We start from the raw sequence: 23,101 nt of genomic DNA, 5'->3' as shown, positions 1-23,101 counted from the left end.
TGACCCCAAGAGCTGCCCGCGGCCCACAGAGGCCCCTTCCCTGCAGAGCTAAAGCCCAGGCCCCACTCCCGAGGGCCTGGCTGACGCCTATGTGGGGATCAGGGATGGGCAGTGTCAGACCTTCCGCAGGGCCGGGCCAAAGCCAGGGCTGCACAAGCCGTCGACCTGAGCAGACACTCACCAGGCTCACATTTTCCCCTCTCCCGCCCGGAAAAACTGGGCAGTGTCTGTCCCTGAAGGGCCTCTGAGGCTGGACAGATGGAGGGTCAGACGGGGAAGTCTCCCAGCTCTGCCTTCCAAGCCCTCGGCCACGAGCCCTCCCTGCCTGGCAGGAGACTGCCTCCCACCACTGGCTCCAGGACCAGACCTCTGCCCACGTCCCAGCAGCTCGTAGCACTCCAGTTGTGCTGGGGACCCCAAATCCTACCCATGCTCCAAGACCAGGCCCACTCCAAAACCCCCGCAGCTGGGCAGGACCCTGAGAGGCAGGCGGGCCAGAGAGGAGGCGATCCTCACCTACGGCAGGCAGAACAGCGGACCCCAGAGATGTCTCTGTCCTGCTCTCTGGCCCCTGTGGCACATGACCTCACACAGCAACAGGAGTGAAGGCAGCAGCTGACCTCCACCACCCCGGGCGCAGGGGCTCACGAGGTCTCCAGTGGGGAAGAGGAGGCAGGCAGCAGGACGTGAGAGTCTGCTGACCAGCTCTGGTTTTGAAGGAAGAAGGCACCAGGAAATGGCGCCTCCAGCAGCCAGGAGAGTCAGGGAAGCCGCTGCCCCAGGCCCTCCAGCCGCCACAGCCCCGAGCTCAGTTCCAGAGCCAGGTCGGTGGTTTGCAGTCCGCTGGTCATGGTGACTTGGAAGCCCACTCATACCTGGAGGTCCCTCAGCAGCCAGTCTGCTGTGTCCAGCACCTCCAGAAGGGTGGTGCCCAGGGACAAGAGCAGCCACACACAGCCTGAGCCCCGCCGGCCCTCGGCAACCCACCCAGCCCTGCCCAGGGTCGGGCCTCTTTCTTTGGCGCCTGCCTTCCCAGGGCCCTCTGTGCCTGGGTGCCCCTTCACCCGCAAGCCGACAGGCCAGCTGAGGGCCCTCCCCACCTCGGGCAGCCCCGGGGATGCGCCTGGGAACATCCTGCCATTGGAAGGCTCTCACTGACACGGGGCGGCCACGAGGCAGGCAGAAGGCCCTGTGGAGGTCCCCTCGGGGGCCCGGCCCTCCTGCTGTGAGCCTCTGCTCCCAGGTTTGCTGGGACCAGCGCACTCTGGCCTCCGCCCCAGCCCTGGCCACCACCGGCCTTCCCACCACCTGGTGAGCTGCATCCCTACCCAGCTAGACCCTGGATGAGTCACAGTCACCAAAGTCCCTGCATAGGAGGTGGAATGAGGGACACCAAGGCCACAGGAAGCCAGGGGAACAGACAGAACCCGGCGGGCAGGGTTGCAGGGCAGCAGATGGGGCAGCCAGCCTGCCGGGTTGACTGGAGGCGGGGAGACGGGGAGACGGGGAGACGGGGAGAGGGGCCCTGGCAGGCAGACAGGGCAGCCAGCCTGTGGGTCTGGGCTTCTGAGGGATGGGATACCCAGGGGCCACTCACTCTGGGACGTCCAGTGACAAGGGGAACCTGCCCCACTACCCTTCCCATCACCTTCCACATGGCCCTGTCCCAATTTATCAGCAGAAAAACATCTAGAGGTCTACAGTGGAAACGGAACCCTCAGACCAGCAGGCAGGTGGGGGCGCTGGCTGGGACGCAGCCCCTGGGAAGCTGGGCTCCCGTCCTGGGCCTTACCTGGGATGCTGTGCCTCGAGGGGCCTGGGAGCCAGGGTAGCAGCAGCAGGACCAGCAGGTAGACCAGAGACAGGGCGCTGATGCGCAGCAAGGCGGCTGGAGGGAGACAGGCAGTTAGCACGGCAGCCAGGAGGGTGCTCCGCCCACCCCGCACCCCGGACCGTGTCCACATCGGTGACCTGCACATGCTGCGGCCCGGGCAGCATCCTCAGAGAGGGTGCCAAGCTGTGACTGGTTTTCTAACCTGCTCCTCCTCCTTAGAGCTGTAGCCTGAAATCAGTCCTGGTGCTACTGACTTTTGGGGGTCTGGTTCCAGGAGCCCTACTGCGTAGGGGCCATGGGGACACAGCATGACTCGGGTCCCACCTGCCTGCCCAGCGCCTACTGACCCATCTTCCGCCATCACTTCCCAGAGGCTGCGTCCCAGCCAGCGCCCCCACCTGCCTGCTGACCCGAGGGTTCCGTTTTCCACCTGCCGTGCCACTGACTGGCTCCCCACCGCTCTGCCCAAGGGTGCTCGTGCTGGTGCCCACGGCAGTGACCAGGTCCCGGTCCCGTGCTATCCCCACAGTCCTGACAACAACTGCCCGGCTGGCAGGTACTGGGAGCCAGAGGGCAGGAGGCCTGCCTGCCACTTACGAGCTGAGCCAGTCTCTGCCCAGGAACGAGGCAGTGGGACTGGGCACTAGGGGAGCGGGGGCACCCAGCCTTCCCTGGGGTGCAGTGGGCAGGCCAGGCCTGGAGTGGCCTCTGTGTCCCACCACACACGCCAGTACACACCCCAGGACCAGAGCCACTTCCCTGCCCTCAGGAGCCAGCCATGCTGACCTCAGCTGACCCACCCCACATCAGAGTGTCACCACACAGACAGCCCAACCTTCTGTGCCCAGTGGAGGTGACGTCAACCCTCACCATCCCACCAAGAGGGACAGGATCAAAGCCTGAACCCAGAGTGGTCTCCTCAGGGGGCCACCCACCCTCAGCCCCCACAGGCCCCCAGTGTGAGGAGCAGGAGCCCATGGTGGCCGAGTTGGTGCCAATGGCAGCCACTCTGGAGAGCCAGGGTCAAAACAAGCTGGCCTGATCTCAGAGATCAGCTGGCAACAAAGTTGGTTCCCACTGGGAGGGAGGTGATAGTGGGGGACATCCTAAAACAAGCCAGGTGCCCGCTGCTCTGGGACTGGATGGGCCCAGAGCAACAGTACCTGCCTCGGGCCTGTGGAGCCCTGGTCAGGACTCCATCCCGCCCCTCGCTGCCCAAGAACGGGGTCCCACCCAGAGGGAGTCCCTTCCCCAGGGCCTCTGGAGAACGCAGGCCCACCCCTGGGAGACCTGGTGGGCAGTCCCGGGCGGCGCCCTCCTGCCCCTGCCCGCGGCATCCCGTGCCCGGCCTCCTGGAGCCGGCGCCTCCTCCTCCTGCACACGCTCCAGCAACGGCTACGGCTCACCTCCCTGAACTTGAAGTTGTCAACAATCAGACACTTTCATCAAGAAAAAATCAATCTGATCCGGCCCAAGAGGCAGGAGGGAAATGCACTTCAGCAGAGCCTCCCAGCAGAGGCTCCCTCAGTCCCTCTTCCAGCCGCGTGCTTAGCCCCGCGTCTGGCCCTCAGCACCAGGGCCAGTCCAGCTTCGTCCCCGCAGCAGGCAGACGTCCGCCCTTGTACCAGCCTGGGGGGGCTTCTCCAGGCGTCCACCATCTATCTATTCACCCATCTGTCCATCCACCAAACTACCCAACCAGTCGTCCACCCAAGTGACCTTCTCCTGTGGCAGATGCTGCAGGTCCTGCCTCTGAGGAGCCCATGTGCCCCAGTAATGGTGGCCCAAGCCTGCCACAGGGTTCAGCACGGCGTGGGCACCAGGGAGCATCCTGCAGGCAGAACAGGCCTGGGGAGCAGGGCCGGGTGTCTCCCTCCCTGGCCAGCCCAGCCCACCCACTAACAGCCCCTGAAGCTGTGGGGAGGGAGGGGGTTGAGGCTGAAGGTGCCGAGTTCCACGCAGGAAGACAAGAGCTCAGGAGCTGGACGGTGGTGGTGGCCACACCGCAGTGTCGGCCCTGAACTGGGCACTTGCGGTGGGTGAAGGGGAATTTTTATGGACATACGTTTTACCAAGATAAACAGCCCCTGAACTCTGTAAAGGATTTCAGGAACTGGGGCCTGAGTTGTGGTGGGCAGGGGCTGGTCCCGGGGCTCTGCTGCCAAGGACAGAAGAGCCAGACCTGGGAGGACGAGGTCGGGCTGGGCCCCACACCCACTCCCAACCCACGGGCGGAGCGGGAAGAACCGCCCACAAGCTCCATCTGCCAAGAGCAGGAAACTGGAGCCGACGAGTGGGGGCACGGGAAGGCAGGGGGCACGGGAAGGCAGGGGGCGCGGGAAGGCAGGGGGCACGCCCCACGCGGGGCCCATCCCCCCCTCTCCCCCCACAGGCGGCCCTGTGGCAGGCAGTTGGGTCACACCCAGACCGAGCGTCCTCCCCAACACAGAGGAGGAAACAGGCTGAGGTCCCCAATCAAGGCTCCGGCTTCAGGGGCCCTGAGGGGTCTCGAGACACAGCCCACCTGGCCCTCCAGCACAAGCCGGCCTGCCCAGGCTGGCTGGCCTCCCTGACTCCAGCTTCTGCCATTATCCCTGCCAGGAAGCTGGCATCGGGCAGGTGGTGGCTCCTAGACAGCTTCGGACCCCCGCCTGGGGAGACCGGAGTAGGGAAGGCCAAGCCGCTGGCTCCAGCCCTAGTGGAGACCAGAGAAGTGGCTCTGGGGTGTCATCTCCAGCCTGTTCAGTTATATGGCCTCAGGGTCCAGCACAGCAGGGTGGCCTCAGGCAGGAGAACCAAGACCTCCCCACCTGCCCCCACTAATCGGATGAGGGAACGGGTTTGGGGAGAGTGCGGGGCGCACACTCCTGGCTCCAGACCCAGGCTTTTCGGCAGAGTCCCTGGGGCTGCGGCTGGGCTCTAAGTGCATGATGTGCCTCTGCCTTGCGTCTGCCCTTGGTGCTGGCTGAACACAGGACTCAGGTCTCCACCAGGGCAGGTGGGGTCTGAGCCTGCACGGCCCCGCCTTCCTACTGGAACCACGACTTCGGCCTGTGACACCCCAGAAAACAGGCCTTTCCTGAACTAGCACGGGTGGGCTGGGAATGGCAGACTGGCTCTCGCCCACCAGCATGTGCCGGCCCCCCAAGGACCTTCATCCCGCACTTCGGAGGCCAAAGACCCAAGCCAGCCTCTACTCACAGAACCCCCAGGCCAGAAGCGCAGGCCACTCAGCTGGGGCGGGGTCAGGGAGGAGGGAAGAGCTGAGCTGGAATCACGAGAGCCCTGTGGTGATGAAGGACCACATGCCACTCCAGAGCGTCCCACCCACTCCCGTCCCCATAAAAGGCAGGGCCTGCAGAGGGGACCTCAGACGCCCAGACCCTGGCCAGCTCCCGAGACCCATCCCCCTGGGGCTGGCACTGTCCCAGGCTCCAGGTGGACAAGAGAATCCACAGGGACCATCCTGGCTCGTCAGTCCCCACGGGACTTGAACAAGAAGCCCACCCTGAGCCTCGGGCAGTCCACGCAGGGCAGGGCTGGAGTAAGACGCGTGCAGCACTGCCACCATGTGCTGCGGGAGCCTCTGGGAAACAGGAAGGCTGCCCGCCAGGCGCCCGCAGCCTGCACAGAATGGTGGCAGAAGTGCAGAGGCAGCAGGGGCACGGGCGGCTCCCAGGGGGCTGGCGGCAGCAGCCGAGGAGAACGAAGGTCCAGCGAGCCTCTCGCCCAAGGAGAGGTGGTGTGGACTCCTGGCAGGCTGCAGCAGAGGTGGGCACGCCCACGGCCTTTGCACCACTGCCTAGCGGGCAGAGGGCTGGGTGGCCCATCCTGTGCAGTCCCAGGTGCTGCTAAGGGCCACCGCTGTCACCTCTACTGTGAAGACAGGGAACAGGTCTTGGGGAGGCTTATGCACCCAGTCTGCCTCTGACAGGGGCAGCTGGAGGTGGCCCGAGCTCCCTGGCACCATGGGAGGGGGCCACCCCAGGCCAGGAGGCAGCCGCTGCTGAGTCGCCCCATGGAGAGATGGGATGAGCAGGGGACCAGACTGCAGGCCAGGCCAAGGGGTGTGGTCCTCCAGTCCCTAGTGCAGGGCAGAGCCGCTGCCGGGCACGGGGGCAAACCACCCAGGCGGCCAGAGATTTCACACACCGGAACTGGAGTCGGGATGGGCATGGAGGTCAGGGGGTGGGCAGGGCCTGGAGCCCACGGATGCACAGCCATGGGTCACTGCCTCCTCCTCCCCATCTGGCTGGAGAAGCAGGTCCTGAGGCTGGGTGGGCAGGGCAGAGGCTGTCCAACCCTCAGGCCCAGGAGGGTGGGGTAGGGGTCTTTGCCAGGGAAGATGGCATCACACAGGGAGAGCCCCCACTACTGCAGGGGGTCACAGCCACTGGACAGTCAGCCTGCATCCTCGGGCCTCCAGCTCTCCTGAGTGGGGCAGCCACCAGAGGGACGTACGAGACGCCCACACACCTGGAGTCTAGCTGCGTGGTCTTGAGGACAGAGGTGTCTGCCACACCGGCTCCCTGGAAGTAGGCCCGTGCCAGGTGTTTGAAGCCCTGGGTTTAAGCCCTGGCGCCAAAAAGGGGGGTGGCCGGTGGTGGAGGCCTGGGGCGGGGCTGGCAGAGCTGCGGCCACGCTGCCCACTCCCCGGGAGCATCTCGCTCCCCGTATGCCCATTAGGTGATCTGTCTCAAGGCAGAGTAGGGCCCACCCCAGCAGACACCCCGGCACAGGAAGGGTCTGGGCCAGGAGACGCCAGCGCCGGGGAGTCCAGCGGACCCCAGAAGATGCCTCGGGAAGGCCTGGTCAGGCACCCTGGGCACCTCCTGCCTCTGCTCCCCTAGTCGGCAGGAAGGGGCAAGGCTGGACCACTTGGCCACAGGGGCTGAAGTCCCAGGCTCCTTCACTCCTCAGCCGCACATCCATACACACTGGCCAGCACTGCCTTTCTCCTGCAAAGGGATGGCCAGCAAGGGACAGTGACCCCTCAGCTCCCAGAGGAGATCCAGGCTCCAACTTCTGGCTTGGTTCCGAGGCCCCACTCAGTGGCCAGTCTTGTCTGCCCAATCCATGGCCTTCTGCCCTCCTGCAAGCCAGTGTCCTGTTGTTCCAAGCCTGCCTAGGCAGTGCCTGGCCTGGGACCACGCTGGCCTCTCTGGAACTCTGCTTCTGCAGCTGTTTTCTCAGCCAAGTGAGGGGCTCCTGCTCCTCCAATGCCCACAGCAGCGCCTGTGACCCCTTCTCCTCCAGCCTGTGAAAATGCACAAGCCACACTGCCCACTGAGGGTCCTCTGGAAACTGGGCCATGCAGCAATGGGACGCAGTGGGCAGGTCTGGCATTCCAAACCACAGTCCCACGTCCACCAACAGAGTGAGGCTGGGGGCAGTGCCACGCACGGTGGGACGCAGCGTGTGCTGGGACCTGGCCACTGGCTCACAGTCGGTCCCCACTGACTCTTCACCAGGGACAAACCCGACATCTGTGTTTGCTTGGCCACTGACAATCAGGAATGTCCCCTTCACAGGACTGGCCCAGTGCCCAACACACCCGGGCGGCTAACAGGCGGCCATCTCCAGAGCGCCAGGGATCGGTGCGAACTGCAGAGCAAAATGCCCACTGTGATTCCTGCCGAGGCACCTCACCTGCAGGCACACACGCAAGGAGTCGGGGAGGCCCGGCTCCCACAGGAGGCCCCACCACGCACTGGGGAGGCCCGGGTCCCACAGGAGGCCCCACCACGCTCTGGGGAGGCCCGGGTCCCACAGGAGGCCCCACCACGCTCTGGGGAGGCCCGGGTCCCACAGGAGGCCCCACCACGCTCTGGGGAGGCCCGCGTCCCACAGGAGGCCCCACCACGCTCTGGGGAGGCCCGGGTCCCACAGGAATGCTTCATGCATCACCAGATTTTGAGCGAGTGCACTGTCAGAGGAGAGCCCTGGTGAAGGCGGTCGGGTGGGGACAAACCTCAGGGAGACACCTGCGTCCTGTGGCGCACAGCAGGACTAGATCCCAGGCCTCAGTTGGCACCTTGCTGGATCCAACCTTCTGCTGACAGTGGATGGGGCCCAGGGACAGGGGCAACCGGAGTCCCCAAATGACAGCTGCCAGCCAGAGCAGCCAGGCCCGGCCGCATTCCCCCAGCCTGCTCCAACTCCCAAGGAGCACTGGCCCCATTTGGCCTGGGCCAGAGCCCCATAAACACCAGTGCGCAGCTTCTGCCAGCGGGCGGGGCCGAGCAGAGCGGAGCAGAGGAGGAAGAGGGAGGACGTGGCACCCGAAGCTCCCTCCTCCTGGCTCCTTGCTGGAGCTGAGGTCAGGCTGGTGGCCACACCTGGGACCTGGCAGAGACAAAAGCTAACCCCACAGAGGTGGCTTGAGGGCTTGGAGGCCCACCTGCTCTGCAGAGGGCACGAGGGAAGCCGGCCTGCCTGGGCATGCCCCAGCCCTGAGGACAAGGCCTGGTCAGGGCACTGGGGATCCCAGGACTTCTGCGGAAAGGAAGGCTTTGGAGTGAGCACTTCACATTTCTCAAAATGGAACACCTGAGAACTTTCATTGCAGAGCAGAGAAAACCAGGGCTGTGGGAGAGAGGGGTCCGCGGAAGTCAAGGGTGGGGCAGTGGCTGAAGGGGGCCCGTGTCCCCGTGGCTGCCAGGACACATGGGGGCTGGCCGAGCCTGGGTGGTCAGGGCAGGGAGGGAGGCAAGGGACATTCTGTTACCTACCTGGAGCCCAGCCAAGCCACCCAGGGCTCCACAGCATTTTCAGAGCATTTAATTAGCAAAACGTCTGGGGTTTAACCAGCACAGGGCCCAGGAAACGTGTTTCACGCCTCATCGTACCTCTCGAGGCGGGTCACCAACAGCCTGGCTTGCTCCCCACACCACGGGCATCAAGAAGCCAGGAGTGGCCAAGGTTCAGTGGCCTGAGGGCCACTGTGGGTTGGGCAGAGGGAACCCCAAGAGCGAGGGACCCATGGACATCTACCATGGTCCTCCTACCTGAACCCGCTGTTTGGACATCCATGGTCCTTCCCCACTACACTCAGCCCATGGTGACTCCCCAGAGGGGAGGACAGTAGGGGGCCAGCTGCAGATAAGGTGGGCTTGCAGAGAACAAAGGGACAGAAGTCCTCAACTCATGGCCCAATAGATGGGGGCAAGAGGGACGGTCACTGGCCTGGGAGCAGGTGTGGTCGGCAGGGCCAGAGGGCGGGAGCCAAAGACGATTCCACCATGCCCAAGTCACATACCAGCCCTCAAGGCGGCAGGAGGCAGCCCCCGCACTGTGACACGGGCTGGCAGGTGACCGGGGGCCTGAACACCTGTCCCCAGCTCTCAACCAGGAGGGGCCAGGCAGCCCAGCACCGTGGAGAGACGCTCCTGCCTCTCCCTGGGCGTGAGGGAGGGCTGTTCACAGGCCTCGACCAGCAGCTCCCAGGTACAGCAAGCGTCCCGCTGGCCAGGCAGACCCAGGTGGGCAGGGACACATGTGGGGTGCTTAGGACTTGAGGGTGAGACAGGACACCCTGACCCCCAATCGTCGACTCCCCTCCCATGGGCAACCAGGCTGGTCCGTCGGTCAGCCGAGCCCTCCCACTGCCCTGCTGCCCTTGCCCTGAAGAGGATCCACGGCCGGTGGAGGCCTCAGTGTCTGCTCTGGACCATCAGGACTCAGGGCCACCCTGACCCGCAGGAGCCACCCCTCAAGATGGAGGAGGAGAGGCGGATTCCAGGGCAGGGGAGGGTGGCATTCCATGCCAGACGCCTGATCCCATCCAGTCCGGCCCCACGAAGCCGCCCCCAGCCTTGCAGGAAGGAGGCAGCAGGCTTATCTGAGCGGCCATCGAGGGCAGTGCAGGTAAACAGGCAGGGCGGGGCCCCGAAGCCTGTGGCCGGCACTGCACCCCAGCACTGGAAAGGGAACTGGGCCAGCAGAGCCACAGGGGGCCCGGCAGGGGTGGGCAGGAGGGACCGCTGGCCCTGCTCATAGTGACCACTGAAGAGCCAGCCTCAGACCAGCCTCTGCCTCCCACCATGGTACAGTCCCTGGGGCCTGTGAGGGGCACAGGGAGCACCCTCAGCCTCAGGCAGGAGGCCACATCCTCTGTCCTCATCTGACCCACATCCTGGCCAGCTAGGACCCTCAGGGACCCCTTCAGCCTGAAGGAAAGGGTGCATCTGCGAGGCTCTCAGCGGAGCTGAGGCAGACCCTTGAGCAGGTCATGGTGGAGTGGCGCCCAGTCACACAGGGCAGCGGAAGCACACGCGAGCACCAGCAAGCCCTCCTGGGTGGAGACTCCCAGCATCATCTGCCAGCTGGGGACACGGAGGCACAAGGGCATAGCAGGGTGCTGGTGTGGACGCCGGGGCCGCCCAGCCTTGCCTGCTGTCCTGGACGAGCCCTGCCGAGGCCTGGATGGGGAGGGCCGCAGCCGCAGCCCACCTACGACATGCAGACGGGTCCCACGGGCTCCCTCCTGGGAACGAGCTGACCCGGGCACACACATGCCCACCTGGACCCTGGGCTCCTGACAAGAGGCTGCCTAAGGTCCAGAACCCCCAGGGCAGTGGACAGAGAAGCCCTCAACATAGTTGGCCCTTGGGCACATGCCAAGCCAGTCTGGGGTGCAGGGCCAGATGACAGTTCCTGGTTAAGTCAGTCCTGCCCAGTGCCCAGTTAGTGAGCTGGTGGCTAAGGAGGAAGCTACCACGGGAGCAGCCACCTCCAGCAGGCAGTGGCTCCTGGCTGCTCAGTCACAGCACGGCCTGGGCCTCTGGTCCCTTTGGGGGGCTCCGTTGGCTGCCCTAGCACAAGGGGCTCCTCGGTGGATGAGGTGGTCAAAGGCAGGGCAAAGCCAGCTTCAGGCCAGGAGACAAGCTCCTGCCACTCCTCTGTGAACTTTTGTCTCTTCATCTAAGAAGCAGGGGCTTGGGCAGGAGGGGCGAGTGTGCTGGGCACCCACCTCGTCACCAGGAACACTCAACCAGGCCCAATATTGGCATGTACAAAGCGAGTCATAGTGACGTCTCCCAGAGTGGACAGCACATTCCAGAGGCCTCCTGGACCACACTGATTAGCAAGAAGGATCATCACCAAGCTGTGTAAACAAAGCTGCTCAGTGACCTGGAGCCACCACCCCCAGCATTCCTGGCTGATTGAGATGGCAGGACCTGACAGGGACAGACCCGTCCCATGTACCTGGGAAGGTGGGCAGAGGTGCTGGGAACCTGGGGACAGCCCAGTCCAGACACCTCGTCCCGAGGCTGCTGAGTCTGGTCCACTCGGCCCCTCACAGGCAGAAACCCACCCAGCCTGTGCCCGGCAGGGGGCCCCTCTACACCTTGACAGCAGGACCCTGGAGCTCAGGTCCCACAGCTCACTCCCAGGGAGGTCAGCTCCACCTCTCGCTCTGCCTCAAGAACGCCTGGCCGTGGGGCCACGGGAGAGACCACCCCAGGCAGGGGCAGACCACAGCGAGGAGTTGGCCCCACAGCAGACAAGCAGGGGCTTCCGTCAGAGTGGGGCCCAGACCTGCCACAGGACCCCAGACAACAAATACACTTGCCCTCAATGTCTGGGGACTGGTCCCTGGACCCCACGGACACCGAGACCCGCGGGGCTCGGGAGCCTTCTAGAAGACCACACACACCCTCCTGGTGCCGAAGTCGCCTCTGGGGATTCACAGCCCTGACGCAAGGTCAACCCTGTGCAAACGGCTGTCTCCACGTACTGTCTAGGGAATGCCCACGTTCAGCATGGACACCGCCGCGCCAGCCAGACGCAGGGCTAGAGGCTGGAGCCTGGCTGTGCACTGTCCACTCCCCGCAGGCAGCTCTGCACGTGGCTGGCTCAAGGCTTTTTGTTTTAGGGGAGGGTACTGGGGATTGAACTCGGGCACTCGCCCACTGACCCCACCCCAGCCCTATTTCGTGTTTCATTTAGAGTCAGGATCTCACTGAGTTGCTTAGCGCCTTGCTCTTTGCTGAGGCTGGCTTTGCCTCAGCCTCCCGAGCTGGGATCACAGGCGTGGCCACCGCACCCAGCTCAAGTTTTGTTTCTCAGTATTTCCCAGAATCTTCCCACGTTTTTGGTCTGTGGTTGGCTGGACCCTCAGGCAGAACCTGGGGAAGAAAGCCGGCTGTGCACGCAGGGTGCTGCCCACCGTGGCCGGCTGTGGGGCTGGAGCGGTGATGGAGAGGAGAGCCCAGTTCCGCTGCAGCTGCCGGTGGAGGAGGGACCTGGGCGGGGCTCCTAGGGGTGTCAGTGCCAGAGCCCTGGAGGGACCCGCGTGGAGGCAGGCCCCGGGCCTGGGTCTGTCACAGACCTGTCCTTGATGGGCGTGGTGTGTCCCCTGCCCCACAGAGCTGTGGTCCTCACAGTGGGCATCCCAGACCAGACTATCTCAGGCTCACCCCCACCGGGTGCAGATGTGCCCCCCACTCCGTGGAGACATGGGCTCTGAGCCCCCTTAGGATGAGCAGGTGGCAGGCCACACAGCCAGCCATCCGAATCTACCTGTGTGACCTGCTGGACGCAGACGTCACACCTGAGCACTGCGGGGTGCTGCCCTGACGTGACAGCTCGTGGGCAGGCACGTGGAGGCCAGCTGCCGCCCTCGGGTTTCTGGCTGTGGCCTCTGCTCAGCCTGCCTTCCCCAGGGGACAGACAGTGGTGTCCACGGAGGATGACCGCTGCCCCTGTCCAGGGGGTGGCGGGCTCTGCAGGCACCCTGCTGCCAGCCCTGGGGCCAGGGATCCCTCGGCAGTGCTGGACGGAGCTGGGTGCTGACTCAGGGCCCCTCCCCGGGACTCGCAGCCTGCAGCACCTGTGCCTCTCAGCCATCCAGCAGGACTTGGGCCAGCTGCCCCAGGACCTGGTCACAAGCTGGTCCTGCTCTCCAGGAGGAATGCCACCTGACTGTCTCCCACTGGTGGGCAGCACAGGTGGTCACCCAGGAGGAAGTTCAGCCGGGCTGGGTTCGGGCACTTCTCTGGTCAGGCCCCCTTGAGACCCGGCCCCCAGGATGAGGGTGCTGGGCAGCCCCAGTCCAGCCCCACTCATCTCTGCACGTCCAGCAGGTGCGGCATCTGGTCTCCTGGCTTGATTTCCCCTTTAGTAAAATGCGGGTGATGTGGGAGGGTCTCAGCTCAGGGACCGTCCTGCCCCAGGGACACTGCCCAAGAAGGTGCTCCGGGAACACGTGTCAGAGCTGGCGCAGGACGGGGCCAGCAACCCCGGGGCCTCCGGGGCTGGGGACCCTGCACACTACCTCTAACTGGGACAAGGGAGCGGGGTGTGCATGCCCAGAGGCTGGCCAAACACCATCTCAGGGGTGCTGAGACGTGTTTGGGCGAGATGAGCACTTCAGTCAGCAGGCTGCGGGAAGCCATGCTCTGGGCCCCGGGGGAGGCCCAGAAGGGTTCCCACAGCTGCCCCGAAGGACCAGCACTGCTGGCTGCTGCCCACGGAACTGAGACCAGCAGCAGCATCTCCCGGAGCGTCCAGCCTGCTGGCTACCCGGCCAGCTTTGGTCACGTGAGCCCATTTCTTAGAGTAAACACCTATTCCTCTGGAGACAGGTAGGCAGAGCTGGAAGGGCAGCCCACCATGGCCACCCAGCACCCACAGGAAGCCCCGAGAGCCAGGCCAGATCCAGGCTGCTCTGAAGAGCTGCGTGGCCACAGGACAGGGAGCGCTGGGCAGGCAGAGGCCCCACAGGTACTGTGGAGACAACACACTCAGGAAGTGACCAAGGGAAAAATCAACACCACTGGCTCATAACAACCAGCCTGGCTCCCCGGACAGAGCAGCACCGGGGCCGAGCCCCAGCAGGGCCTCAGTTTCCTCTTGTGGAAGGCCTCTGGCCAGCTCTGTCCTTCTCCACTCTGCACAGAAGGCCGCTGCAGGCGCCCAGGGAGACCTCGGGCAGCAGTCAGAGCTGGGGTGCCCGTCCTGCCAGGCTGTTTACCAAACAAAACTCCACGGCTGAGCCTCAGCCAGGAGCCGCGGCTCGTCCCCTCACAATTCCTCTTCCCTTCCCAGAACAAAACACTTTGGGGACATCCTTCCAGGAAAGAGCCATTTCTGAGCTCTGGGATTTCACCCGGGTCATCTCCAAGGGCATGCCAGGCCCTGCGTCTGGGGCTGGGATGAACAAGCCGCTGAGGCCTCTGGGCCAGGCCCCGCCTCCTGCAGAGGCAGCTCCCGACCGGGCGGCCAGCATCCCCGACAGTCCACACCCCCAGGCAGAAGCCAGCTGCAGCCCTGCAGAGCGCCTCCTGGCCCTCCCCTCTCAGAGCCCCTCAGCGAAAGGCGGCCCTGCTCAGGCAGGAAGAGCTCTGCCACCTGCCACCTAAGGAGCAGCACCTGCTGTCCCAGGTGCGGCAGAGGAACTGCGCCTGGACCAAGTCCCCGCAGGTCACAGCCAGGGCCACACAGCCAGGAGCCACAGCCACCCCACTGAGCCAGCCTTGGTCCTGGGGCCTGCCCAGCCTGCCTCACTGCTCCCTCACGGTTCCCAGCAACAGGAACACGGGGTCTTGACCCGCCCAGCCCCCACCAGCCCCTCTTTGCAGGCCCTCAATACACCCGAGCCCAAACCCTGCCGGCTGGGTCCTTCCCAGCCAGGACTGACCCTCCCACACCCCAGCCCCACACGAGTCCCTCCTGTGCAGGGCTGCACAGGCTCTGTGCCCAAGTCTGCACACAGAGCCCCTGGGGCAGAAGCCTGCAGAGACCCCAAACCCCGGGGCCCCTCGGGCGTCCTGGGAGGTGCCATGCCCTGGAGTCCGGGCAGGGGCTGGGCTCTGGCGCTGCCTGCCCACCCCCCGCGCCCAGCTCAGTCCTTGGACCATGGCAAAGGTCCCCCCAGAGGCTCCCTGGCTCCTGGCGCTGCTATAAGCAGAACCAGATCAAGTAGCCACTTAAGAGCAGAGAGCCTCGTTCCCTGCACGGGGAGGCAGGGTGGACACAGCAACAGTCCTGCCAAGGGCTATATGTCCAGTTCCTGGAAAAAGAGGAGTGAGAAAAATGACGGACAGCTGCCCTCTCCCCACCACATCCTGTTTTTATGGAAAACTAATCTAATTCCTAACAGCGAAGCAAGCGACAGGCATCCGCAGGGTCCCCAGGGGCCACAGGGGCGAGGGCTGCCCCGGTTCAGGGTGGCAGAGCAGTGCCTTCCCCAGCCCGGTCCCCTGAGACCAAGAGCCTCCATCTCAGCCTCGTCCCTCCTCCCCGGGGAGAGCCCAGGGATCAATGGGTCCCTTCCTGGAAGCCAGGAGTGAACTGGTTCTCATCTACCACCCCCCAGCCCAGCCAGGCTCCGCCCTGCACGGCACGGAGGCAGCTATCGTCGCCCAGGGGGCTGCTGCCCACAAGGGGCAGCTCACCGAGGGCCACAGACGTCCTCAGCGCCAGGAGCTGGTTCTGGCTGGGCAGCACCTTGGCTGTAGCACCTGGCTCTGGGTCAGAACAGGCTGAGCAGGGCCTGGCCCCACCTGAACAGCCGCATGGCTTCTCTGGGCCTCAGTTTCCTCATCTGTAAAGTGGGAACACTACCCCTGTTATTTCAAAGGTTACCAAGTGAGATGCCCCAGGAATGAAGCTACTGCACATGAGCGACTCCCGCACCCGTTCTTCTGTGTGTGAAGGTGGTACTGGGGACTGTGCCCAGGGTGCTCTACCACTGAGCAGCATCCCCAGCCCTTTTTATTTTGAGCCAGGTTCTCACAAAGTTGCTGAGGCTGGCCTTGAACTTGTGGTCCTCCGGCCTCAGCCTCCCCAGCTGATGATGGGTGTGCGCCACAACACATGGCCAGTGTTACTTTCTTCTCAGTGTGAAAACAGGACTTGTGAGCATCCACCTGGCCAGCCCTGTGCCTGAGTCCCTGGGCAGCAGCAGAGATACTGGGCCCAGGAGTTCTGGGACTGACCTGATACCTTCTCCACACCACAGAAGAAAATGATGGACAGTCACCCTGTGTCCTCACATGGGTCAGAGCCAAGCTTGGGCCCTGCAGGCTCTGGCCGCAGGGAGGAAAGAGGCCCAATGGGCATGGGCACCAAGCCCCATCCCGGGCCAGGCTGCCCTGCACCAGAACAGGCTGCTGGGCTTGGCACAGGAAGGTCGCCTTGGCCCCTGTGGAAGAAAACTAAGTCCAGGTGAGGCCGAGGGCTGGGGACGGGACAGGTCTCGTCTCCTGCACTGGTGGCCCGGGCGCAGTCAGGAGTGGGGCGACTGTGTTGCACACTGCTTCCTCGGGCAACAGAGGCCACGGGTGGCTCCTGAGACCCATTTCAGCTTCCGGGATGGGTCACTGTGCCAAACCCAGTCAGTCTCTCAGTGAGGGGACCCAGGCCGCCCAGTGTCCTTCCCCTCTGGCTGGGCCAGCCCCCTCTCTCCCAGCCAAAGGCCAACACTCAGCTCTCCACAGCCTGACACACGCAGAGCCAGCAGGGCCCAGGGCCAGTTGCGGGTGCAGGCAGCCAGAGGGTGGTTAGCATGCACTCCGCCAGCTGCCCGGGGCCTCCGAGGCCAGCACCAGCTGCACCCCAGTCCCTGTGACCAGGCCATTCTGCCCAGGACCAGGCCCTGGCAGCGACAGGAACTCCCTGGGCTCTCGCCTGCATCTGTGGCCGGCTGACGGCAGCAGATGCTACCCTGAGGTCCTGAGGAAGCAGGGGAAGGTCCAGAGCAGGGGCTCCAGATGGCTCCGGGCCTTGAAGGGGACATGGCTGCAAAGGGCACAGGGCCTGGCTCCTTCCACCAGCGATTCCCACCTCCTGCCCAGGAGCAGCACCCTGCCCCACAGCGTAGTCTGCCCGGAAGCACCCGAGCTGAGGTTGGTGGCCAGTGTCCTCCCTGGGAGGCTCCCGAGTGCCTGCTCAGTGTGGCCCTTAGAGGCTGGGGGTCTCCAGCACAATCGAGGGTGGGAGAGGCCGATGCCACTGCAGCGGGCAGGAGTGCTGGCAGCCTGGACCCCTCGCCCAGCAGCCCGAGTGGACACCTGGCACCTTGTACCTGGACTGGGCCAGTCAGCTGCAACCCGTGCAGTCCCATGCCACCCTCAGCAAGGGCCACGGCTCCTGCCTGGTGGCAAAGCGACAGACTGGACCCGAGGCGGACGTCACCATGTCTCCAGGGCGCACCACACCCAGGCTCTGCCATGGCACCCTCACCTGGAGGCACTGAAGCACCCAGAGGCAAGACTCCCGGCAGCCGCCCTGTTCCTGACGCCACTACCCCTCATGACAGGTGACGGTGCGACTGGCCGCCACGCTGGCCCAAGATGAGTGGGTGAGATCAGGTGGAGCAGCGGCCCAGCTCCCACCATGCTGAATTCCACAAGGTGGCTCCACCCGCGTCACCCAGAGGGCTGTCCCTCAGAGCCACAGGGCCAAGCGGGCAGCTGCCGATCTCACAATCAGAGATAAGAGGGGGAGACAAACCCGGGACAGGAACGTCCCCACCAGCTGAACAGTCATGGTGCTGGAGCCCTGTCCACTGCCCCAGGAGGGCCACTGGCCAGTAGTGTCCCACTCTAAAGATGAGGCTCAAGGCTCAGAGAGGTTATGCAAGTCACCCAAAGCACCCAGCAGCAGAGCTGGGGCTCAGAGCCACGCACGTCTGAAAGTAGGAGGCTGGGAAGGTCCCCGTCCTGTTGCCCACACCGCAGGCCCTGCTGCCCCGGCAGACAGAGGGAGGGCAGCTTTCTAACACGGTTCTTGAGTTCCCCACACCCTGAGATGCCACTGGACGCCACTGCCTGATTTTCAGGATGGCCCAGGCCCAGCAAGGGCTGCCTCTCAGAACACGGTCCAATGAAGAAATGCTCCTGGGTCACAAATGGCCAATGGCAAGCACTGGGCCCAAGTGTCCTGTAGTCGGGTGGCCTCTGCCCATGCTCACACCACAAGGCCTGGTCCCAGGCAGCAGAGGGACTGGAGATGCCCCAGGGTGGCACCTTCAGAGCCAGGTCACCATGGCCTCAGCCTCTCTGCCCAACAAGCAGTTCTGACGCCCCCCTCCCTCCCAGGACCCACCAGCCCCTGCCCCACGCCCTGTCAGTGGGGCGAAGGCAGCGGCTCCTGAGGCAGACAGGTCACCTGCTCCTTGGGTCACTGGCCAAACGGCCACCCCATCTCCACTGCCCAGCCCCCTGCAGGGTCTAGGCTGGAATGTGACATGGCCAGTCGGCCCAGAAGCCCCTGGGGACTCGGAGTAGAGCATGTGTCCCCGCAGAGCCAACCCGTGCCTGGCCAGCAACTCCCCACAGCAGGGAGCCTGTGGAGGGGTCGGTGAGGGAGGACAATGCTGGCATGGAGAGCTGCGGAGGAGCCCAGAACAGGGACGGCAGAGACCTCGAGGGGCAAGCGGGAGGCGTGAAGCTCAGGATGGGGTCCAGGTCCAGCAGCAAGCAGACGCTGGACACTGGAGTGGATCTCCTGCTGGGGTCCTGCACAAGCCTGGCCTCGCTCTGGAGGGCTGGGGCAGCTGGAGCCTCCCCCACAAGTCACAGCTGCTGACAGCCCCCAGACTCAGAAGGCCAGAAGCTGAGTGGGCAGGGGCTGCTGGGGAGACCAGAGCAGTAGAGTGTGGGCTGGGAGGAGAGGGCCTGCCTCCCAACCAGCTGCCTTGGACATGCGGGTCCAGAGCAGCCCACTGACGCCCAATCCCACTCGCCAGGTGTCCTGCAGCATCCAGAGCCTGGGGGCCACCTCTGAGGGGTCCACACGCTCGCTGGGCTCGTTCTCGGGAAAGTGCTATAAGGAAGCCATCATTTGACAGATGAGGAAACCGAGGCAGGAGGCCCCTTGTGGAGGCCACGGAGCAAGAGCCCAGGGGACACGTGCCGCTCAGGAGGGCTGCCCCTCACGAGGGTACATGTCTGGCCCTGTGGAGCATCCCTCAGATGCCACCACCCCCTGGTCACCAACAGCTCCCTGCAGGGTCCCCAAGCCCCTGCAGTGCTGCCGGCCTCCTCCCCACACTCCTGACCTCTGGAGATTGGGGCCCAGCCAGCGGCCCTCTCCCCTGGCCGGGAAGGTCTGTGCCTGCTGATAAGGGATGGAACCCTGTCCCACGGCAGCACAGGAGCCCGTCACCAGGCAGGGCTGGGCAGGCCAGACCCCGAGGCCGGGGCTGCACCTGCTCGTCACCTCCTCCTGGCCTTGGCTGGCATTCCTGTCCACCCACAGGATGGTGGCTCCCCGCTGGGCCTGATCGTGCCTAAGACAGATGGAAGAAGACGGCTACGGCCGCGGGCCACAGTGCAGAAGCAGCAGGCAGGGCAGGAGGAGCGTCCAGCACACAGGCCCGCAGCCCCCAAGCGTGAGGCGCAGGAGAGATGGGGATGGGCTCTGCGAGACCGGCGGGAGGCCTGCACGGGTCCCAGGAGACGCCACTGCCCCCGCTCGGGGCCTGGCCGCCCCACGAGGACAGGAGGGGCTCCTCTGCACACCGCGGAGACTGGAAGCGGGGCCTCCTGGACCACAGGGGCTCCCTGGAGTCCCACAGAGCAAAGCATCCCCAGTGCCCGGCTGCAGGGATGCAAACTCAAGGACGCAGCAGGGGACAGCCAGGAGAAACGGCAGTGGACGGGGATGGCCAACCTGAGGCCTGAGGCCAGGAGAGCGGAGGGTTGGGGAGCCTGTGGTCACTCTGCCTCATCCAACAGGCTGCGGAGGCCCTGGGCAGCCCAGGGGGGCCACGCTAAAGAGGCGCAGACCCATCATACCGTGACACCCAGCAGAGAGGGCAGGGGATGGGGGCCCTGGGGCAGTGACGTCTAACTGTGGGCCTGAAGGCAGAGCAGCAGCAGGCTGGTGGACGGGTGAAGGCGGAGCAGAAGGGGGCTCTGCAGGGCAGTGGACGTCCGGGCAGTAGCCAAGCGAGTTAGCCGGACATCATCTGAGCTAAAAGTGCCTGCTCCTTAATTGAGGCCATTAAGATCAGACGGTCAGAGGCCACACCTGTCACGCCAGCCGAGGCAGAAGGACCACAAGCTCGAAGCCAGGGTGGACCACTTAGAGAAGCTCCATTTCAAAATAAAAAATAAAAAGGGCTGGAACGAAGCTGTGGTAGAGCACTCTTGGGTTCAATCCCTGGTGCCAAAAAAGAAAACAGGGTGAGCAGGGAAGCCATGCAGGCGGGCGGAACAACCACAGCAGATGGAGCCAGATCTAGAATCCATATGGAACCCAACGAGTCAAAAATAAAGACAGATGACCCAATTTTAAAAAATCAGCTGGAGGACCCGAGGGGTAGACCACAGTCGGGTCAGAAAGGGAGACACACCAGGCCATGCCGCAGACCCTGGCCAGGCCGCCTCGCCACCGACCTGCTGGAGGGCTTGAGCTCCCGGGTGGGGGCACACCTCGTGGCACAGCCTGGAGGCCGTGGCTGCCCGGGTCACACACACCCCGACCTGGCAATCCACTGAGGGGCACCTGTGTCCGCCGGGCTCAGGATGCTGACAAGGCTGGGGAGCGAAGGCCCCAGAACGCGGGTCAGGGGCCCATCTGCACATGGAGCAGCCGCCTGGCATGGGGAGAGCACAGGATCCCGCATCTGCCCAGGCCACAGGGCACAGCAGGCCCTGGAAAGGGGCCGGGTGACCACACTGAGCCAAAAGAAACACTGCAGGTCTGCGCCCAAGTGACCAGCCCGGAAAGGGCAGCCAGACAACAGCAGAGGTGATGAGAAGGACATCCAGTCCACAGGCCGGCTCCACCTGTGTGGACAGGCGAGATGGAGCTGGGGAGCTGTAGTCCACAGGCCGTGACGTCCACGCAGCTCAAGACCCTGCACCTGAGCTCACGCTGAGGCTGCCCAGGCTGCAGTGCACCCACCTGCACACAGGGCAGGCCCGGACAACCAGGCAACCTGACCTGCTTTTTATACACAACACAAGAACATGTCCTCCCCCAGGGGCACGTGCCATGGTGGCCATCACTGTGACTGGCCCCCAACAGCTGGAAAGGAGATTGGAATAGAGTTGTTGAGCTTGGAATGGTGGATGGATTTCACTCCCTTCAGAACCCCCTTGTTACGGTGATGGGCTGTGTTAGGTGGTGTTGCTTGGAATGGTGGATGGATTTCACTCCCTTTAGAACCCTCTTGTTAGGTGATGGGCTGTGTTAGGTGGTGTTGCTTGGAATGGTGGATGGATTTCACTCCCTTTAGAACCCTCTTGTTAGGTGATGGGCTGTGTTAGGTGGTGTTGCTTGGAATGGTGGATGGATTTCACTCCCTTCAGAACCCCCTTGTTACAGTGATGGGCTGTGTTAGGTGGTGTTGCTTGGAATGGTGGATGGATTTCACTCCCTTTAGAACCCCCTTGTTAGGTGATGGGCTGTGTTAGGTGGTGTTGCTTGGAATGGTGGATGGATTTCACTCCCTTCAGAACCCCCTTGTTATGGTGATGGGCTGTGTTAGGTGGTGTTGCTTGGAATGGTGGATGGATTTCACTCCCTTCAGAACCCCCTTGTTAGGTGATGGGCTGTGTTAGGTGGTGTTGCTTGGAATGGTGGATGGATTTCACTCCCTTCAGAATGCCCTTGTTATGGTGATGGGCTGTGTTAGGTGGTGTTGCTTGGAATGGTGGATGGATTTCACTCCCTTCAGAACCCCCTTGTTATGGTGATGGGCTGTGTTAGGTGGTGTTGCTTGGAATGGTGGATGGATTTCACTCCCTTCAGAACGCCCTTGTTACAGTGATGGGCTGTGTTAGGTGGTGTTGCTTGGAATGGTGGATGGAATTCACTCCCTTTAGAACCCCCTTGTTAGGTGATGGGCTGTGTTAGGTGGTGTTGCTTGGAATGGTGGATGGATTTCACTCCCTTCAGAACGCCCTTGTTATGGTGATGGGCTGTGTTAGGTGGTGTTGCTTGGAATGGTGGATGGATTTCACTCCCTTCAGAACGCCCTTGTTACAGTGATGGGCTGTGTTAGGTGGTATTGCTTGGAATGGTGGATGGATTTCACTCCCTTCAGAACCCCCTTGTTAGGTGATGGGCTGTGTTAGGTGGTGTTGCTTGGAATGGTGGATGGATTTCACTCCCTTCAGAACCCCCTTGTTACGGTGATGGGCTGTGTTAGGTGGTGTTGCTTGGAATGGTGGATGGATTTCACTCCCTTCAGAACCTCCTTGTTACGGTGATGGGCTGTGTTAGGTGGTGTTGCTTGGAATGGTGGATGGATTTCACTCCCTTCAGAACGCCCTTGTTATGGTGATGGCTGTGTTAGGTGGTGTTGCTTGGAATGGTGGATGGATTTCACTCCCTTCAGAACCCCCTTGTTACAGTGATGGGCTGTGTTAGGTGGTATTGCTTGGAATGGTGGATGGATTTCACTCCCTTCAGAACCCCCTTGTTAGGTGATGGGCTGTGTTAGGTGGTGTTGCTTGGAATGGTGGATGGAATTCACTCCCTTCAGAACGCCCTTGTTATGGTGATGGGCTGTGTTAGGTGGTGTTGCTTGGAATGGTGGATGGATTTCACTCCCTTCAGAACTCCCTTGTTATGGTGATGGGCTGTGTTAGGTGGTGTTGCTTGGAATGGTGGATGGATTTCACTCCCTTCAGAACCTCCTTGTTACGGTGATGGGCTGTGTTAGGTGGTGTTGCTTGGAATGGTGGATGGATTTCACTCCCTTCAGAACCCCCTTGTTATGGTGATGGGCTGTGTTAGGTGGTGTTGCTTGGAATGGTGGATGGATTTCACTCCCTTCAGAACCCCCTTGTTAGGTGATGGGCTGTGTTAGGTGGTGTTGCTTGGAATGGTGGATGGATTTCACTCCCTTCAGAACGCCCTTGTTATGGTGATGGGCTGTGTTAGGTGGTGTTGCTTGGAATGGTGGATGGATTTCACTCCCTTCAGAACGCCCTTGTTACAGTGATGGGCTGTGTTAGGTGGTATTGCTTGGAATGGTGGATGGATTTCACTCCCTTCAGAACCCCCTTGTTAGGTGATGGGCTGTGTTAGGTGGTGTTGCTTGGAATGGTGGATGGAATTCACTCCCTTCAGAACCCCCTTGTTATGGTGATGGGCTGTGTTAGGTGGTGTTGCTTGGAATGGTGGATGGATTTCACTCCCTTCAGAACCCCCTTGTTACGGTGATGGGCTGTGTTAGGTGGTGTTGCTTGGAATGGTGGATGGATTTCACTCCCTTCAGAACCCCCTTGTTAGGTGATGGGCTGTGTTAGGTGGTGTTGCTTGGAATGGTGGATGGATTTCACTTCCTTCAGAACCCCCTTG

The 23,101-nt window shown here is 63.1% G+C and overlaps 1 protein-coding gene across 4 annotated transcripts in view; it reads right to left on the bottom strand.

Annotated features, from left to right (window-relative positions):
- Piezo1 (piezo type mechanosensitive ion channel component 1) overlaps window positions 1-23,101 on the bottom strand; it is a 55,943-nt gene that overhangs the window by 24,796 nt on the left and 8,046 nt on the right. For all 4 annotated transcript variants that reach the window (XM_047527772.1, XM_047527774.1, XM_047527776.1 and 1 more), the window contains exon 2: window positions 1,793-1,888. In XM_047527772.1, the coding sequence (XP_047383728.1) occupies window positions 1,793-1,888 (96 nt within the window). The remainder of the gene's footprint in view (window positions 1-1,792; window positions 1,889-23,101) is intronic.

This window comes from Sciurus carolinensis, chromosome 16 (assembly GCF_902686445.1).
Source record: "Sciurus carolinensis chromosome 16, mSciCar1.2, whole genome shotgun sequence".
NCBI lineage: Eukaryota > Metazoa > Chordata > Mammalia > Rodentia > Sciuridae > Sciurus > Sciurus carolinensis.
This window is presented reverse-complemented; position numbering and strand designations above follow the sequence as displayed.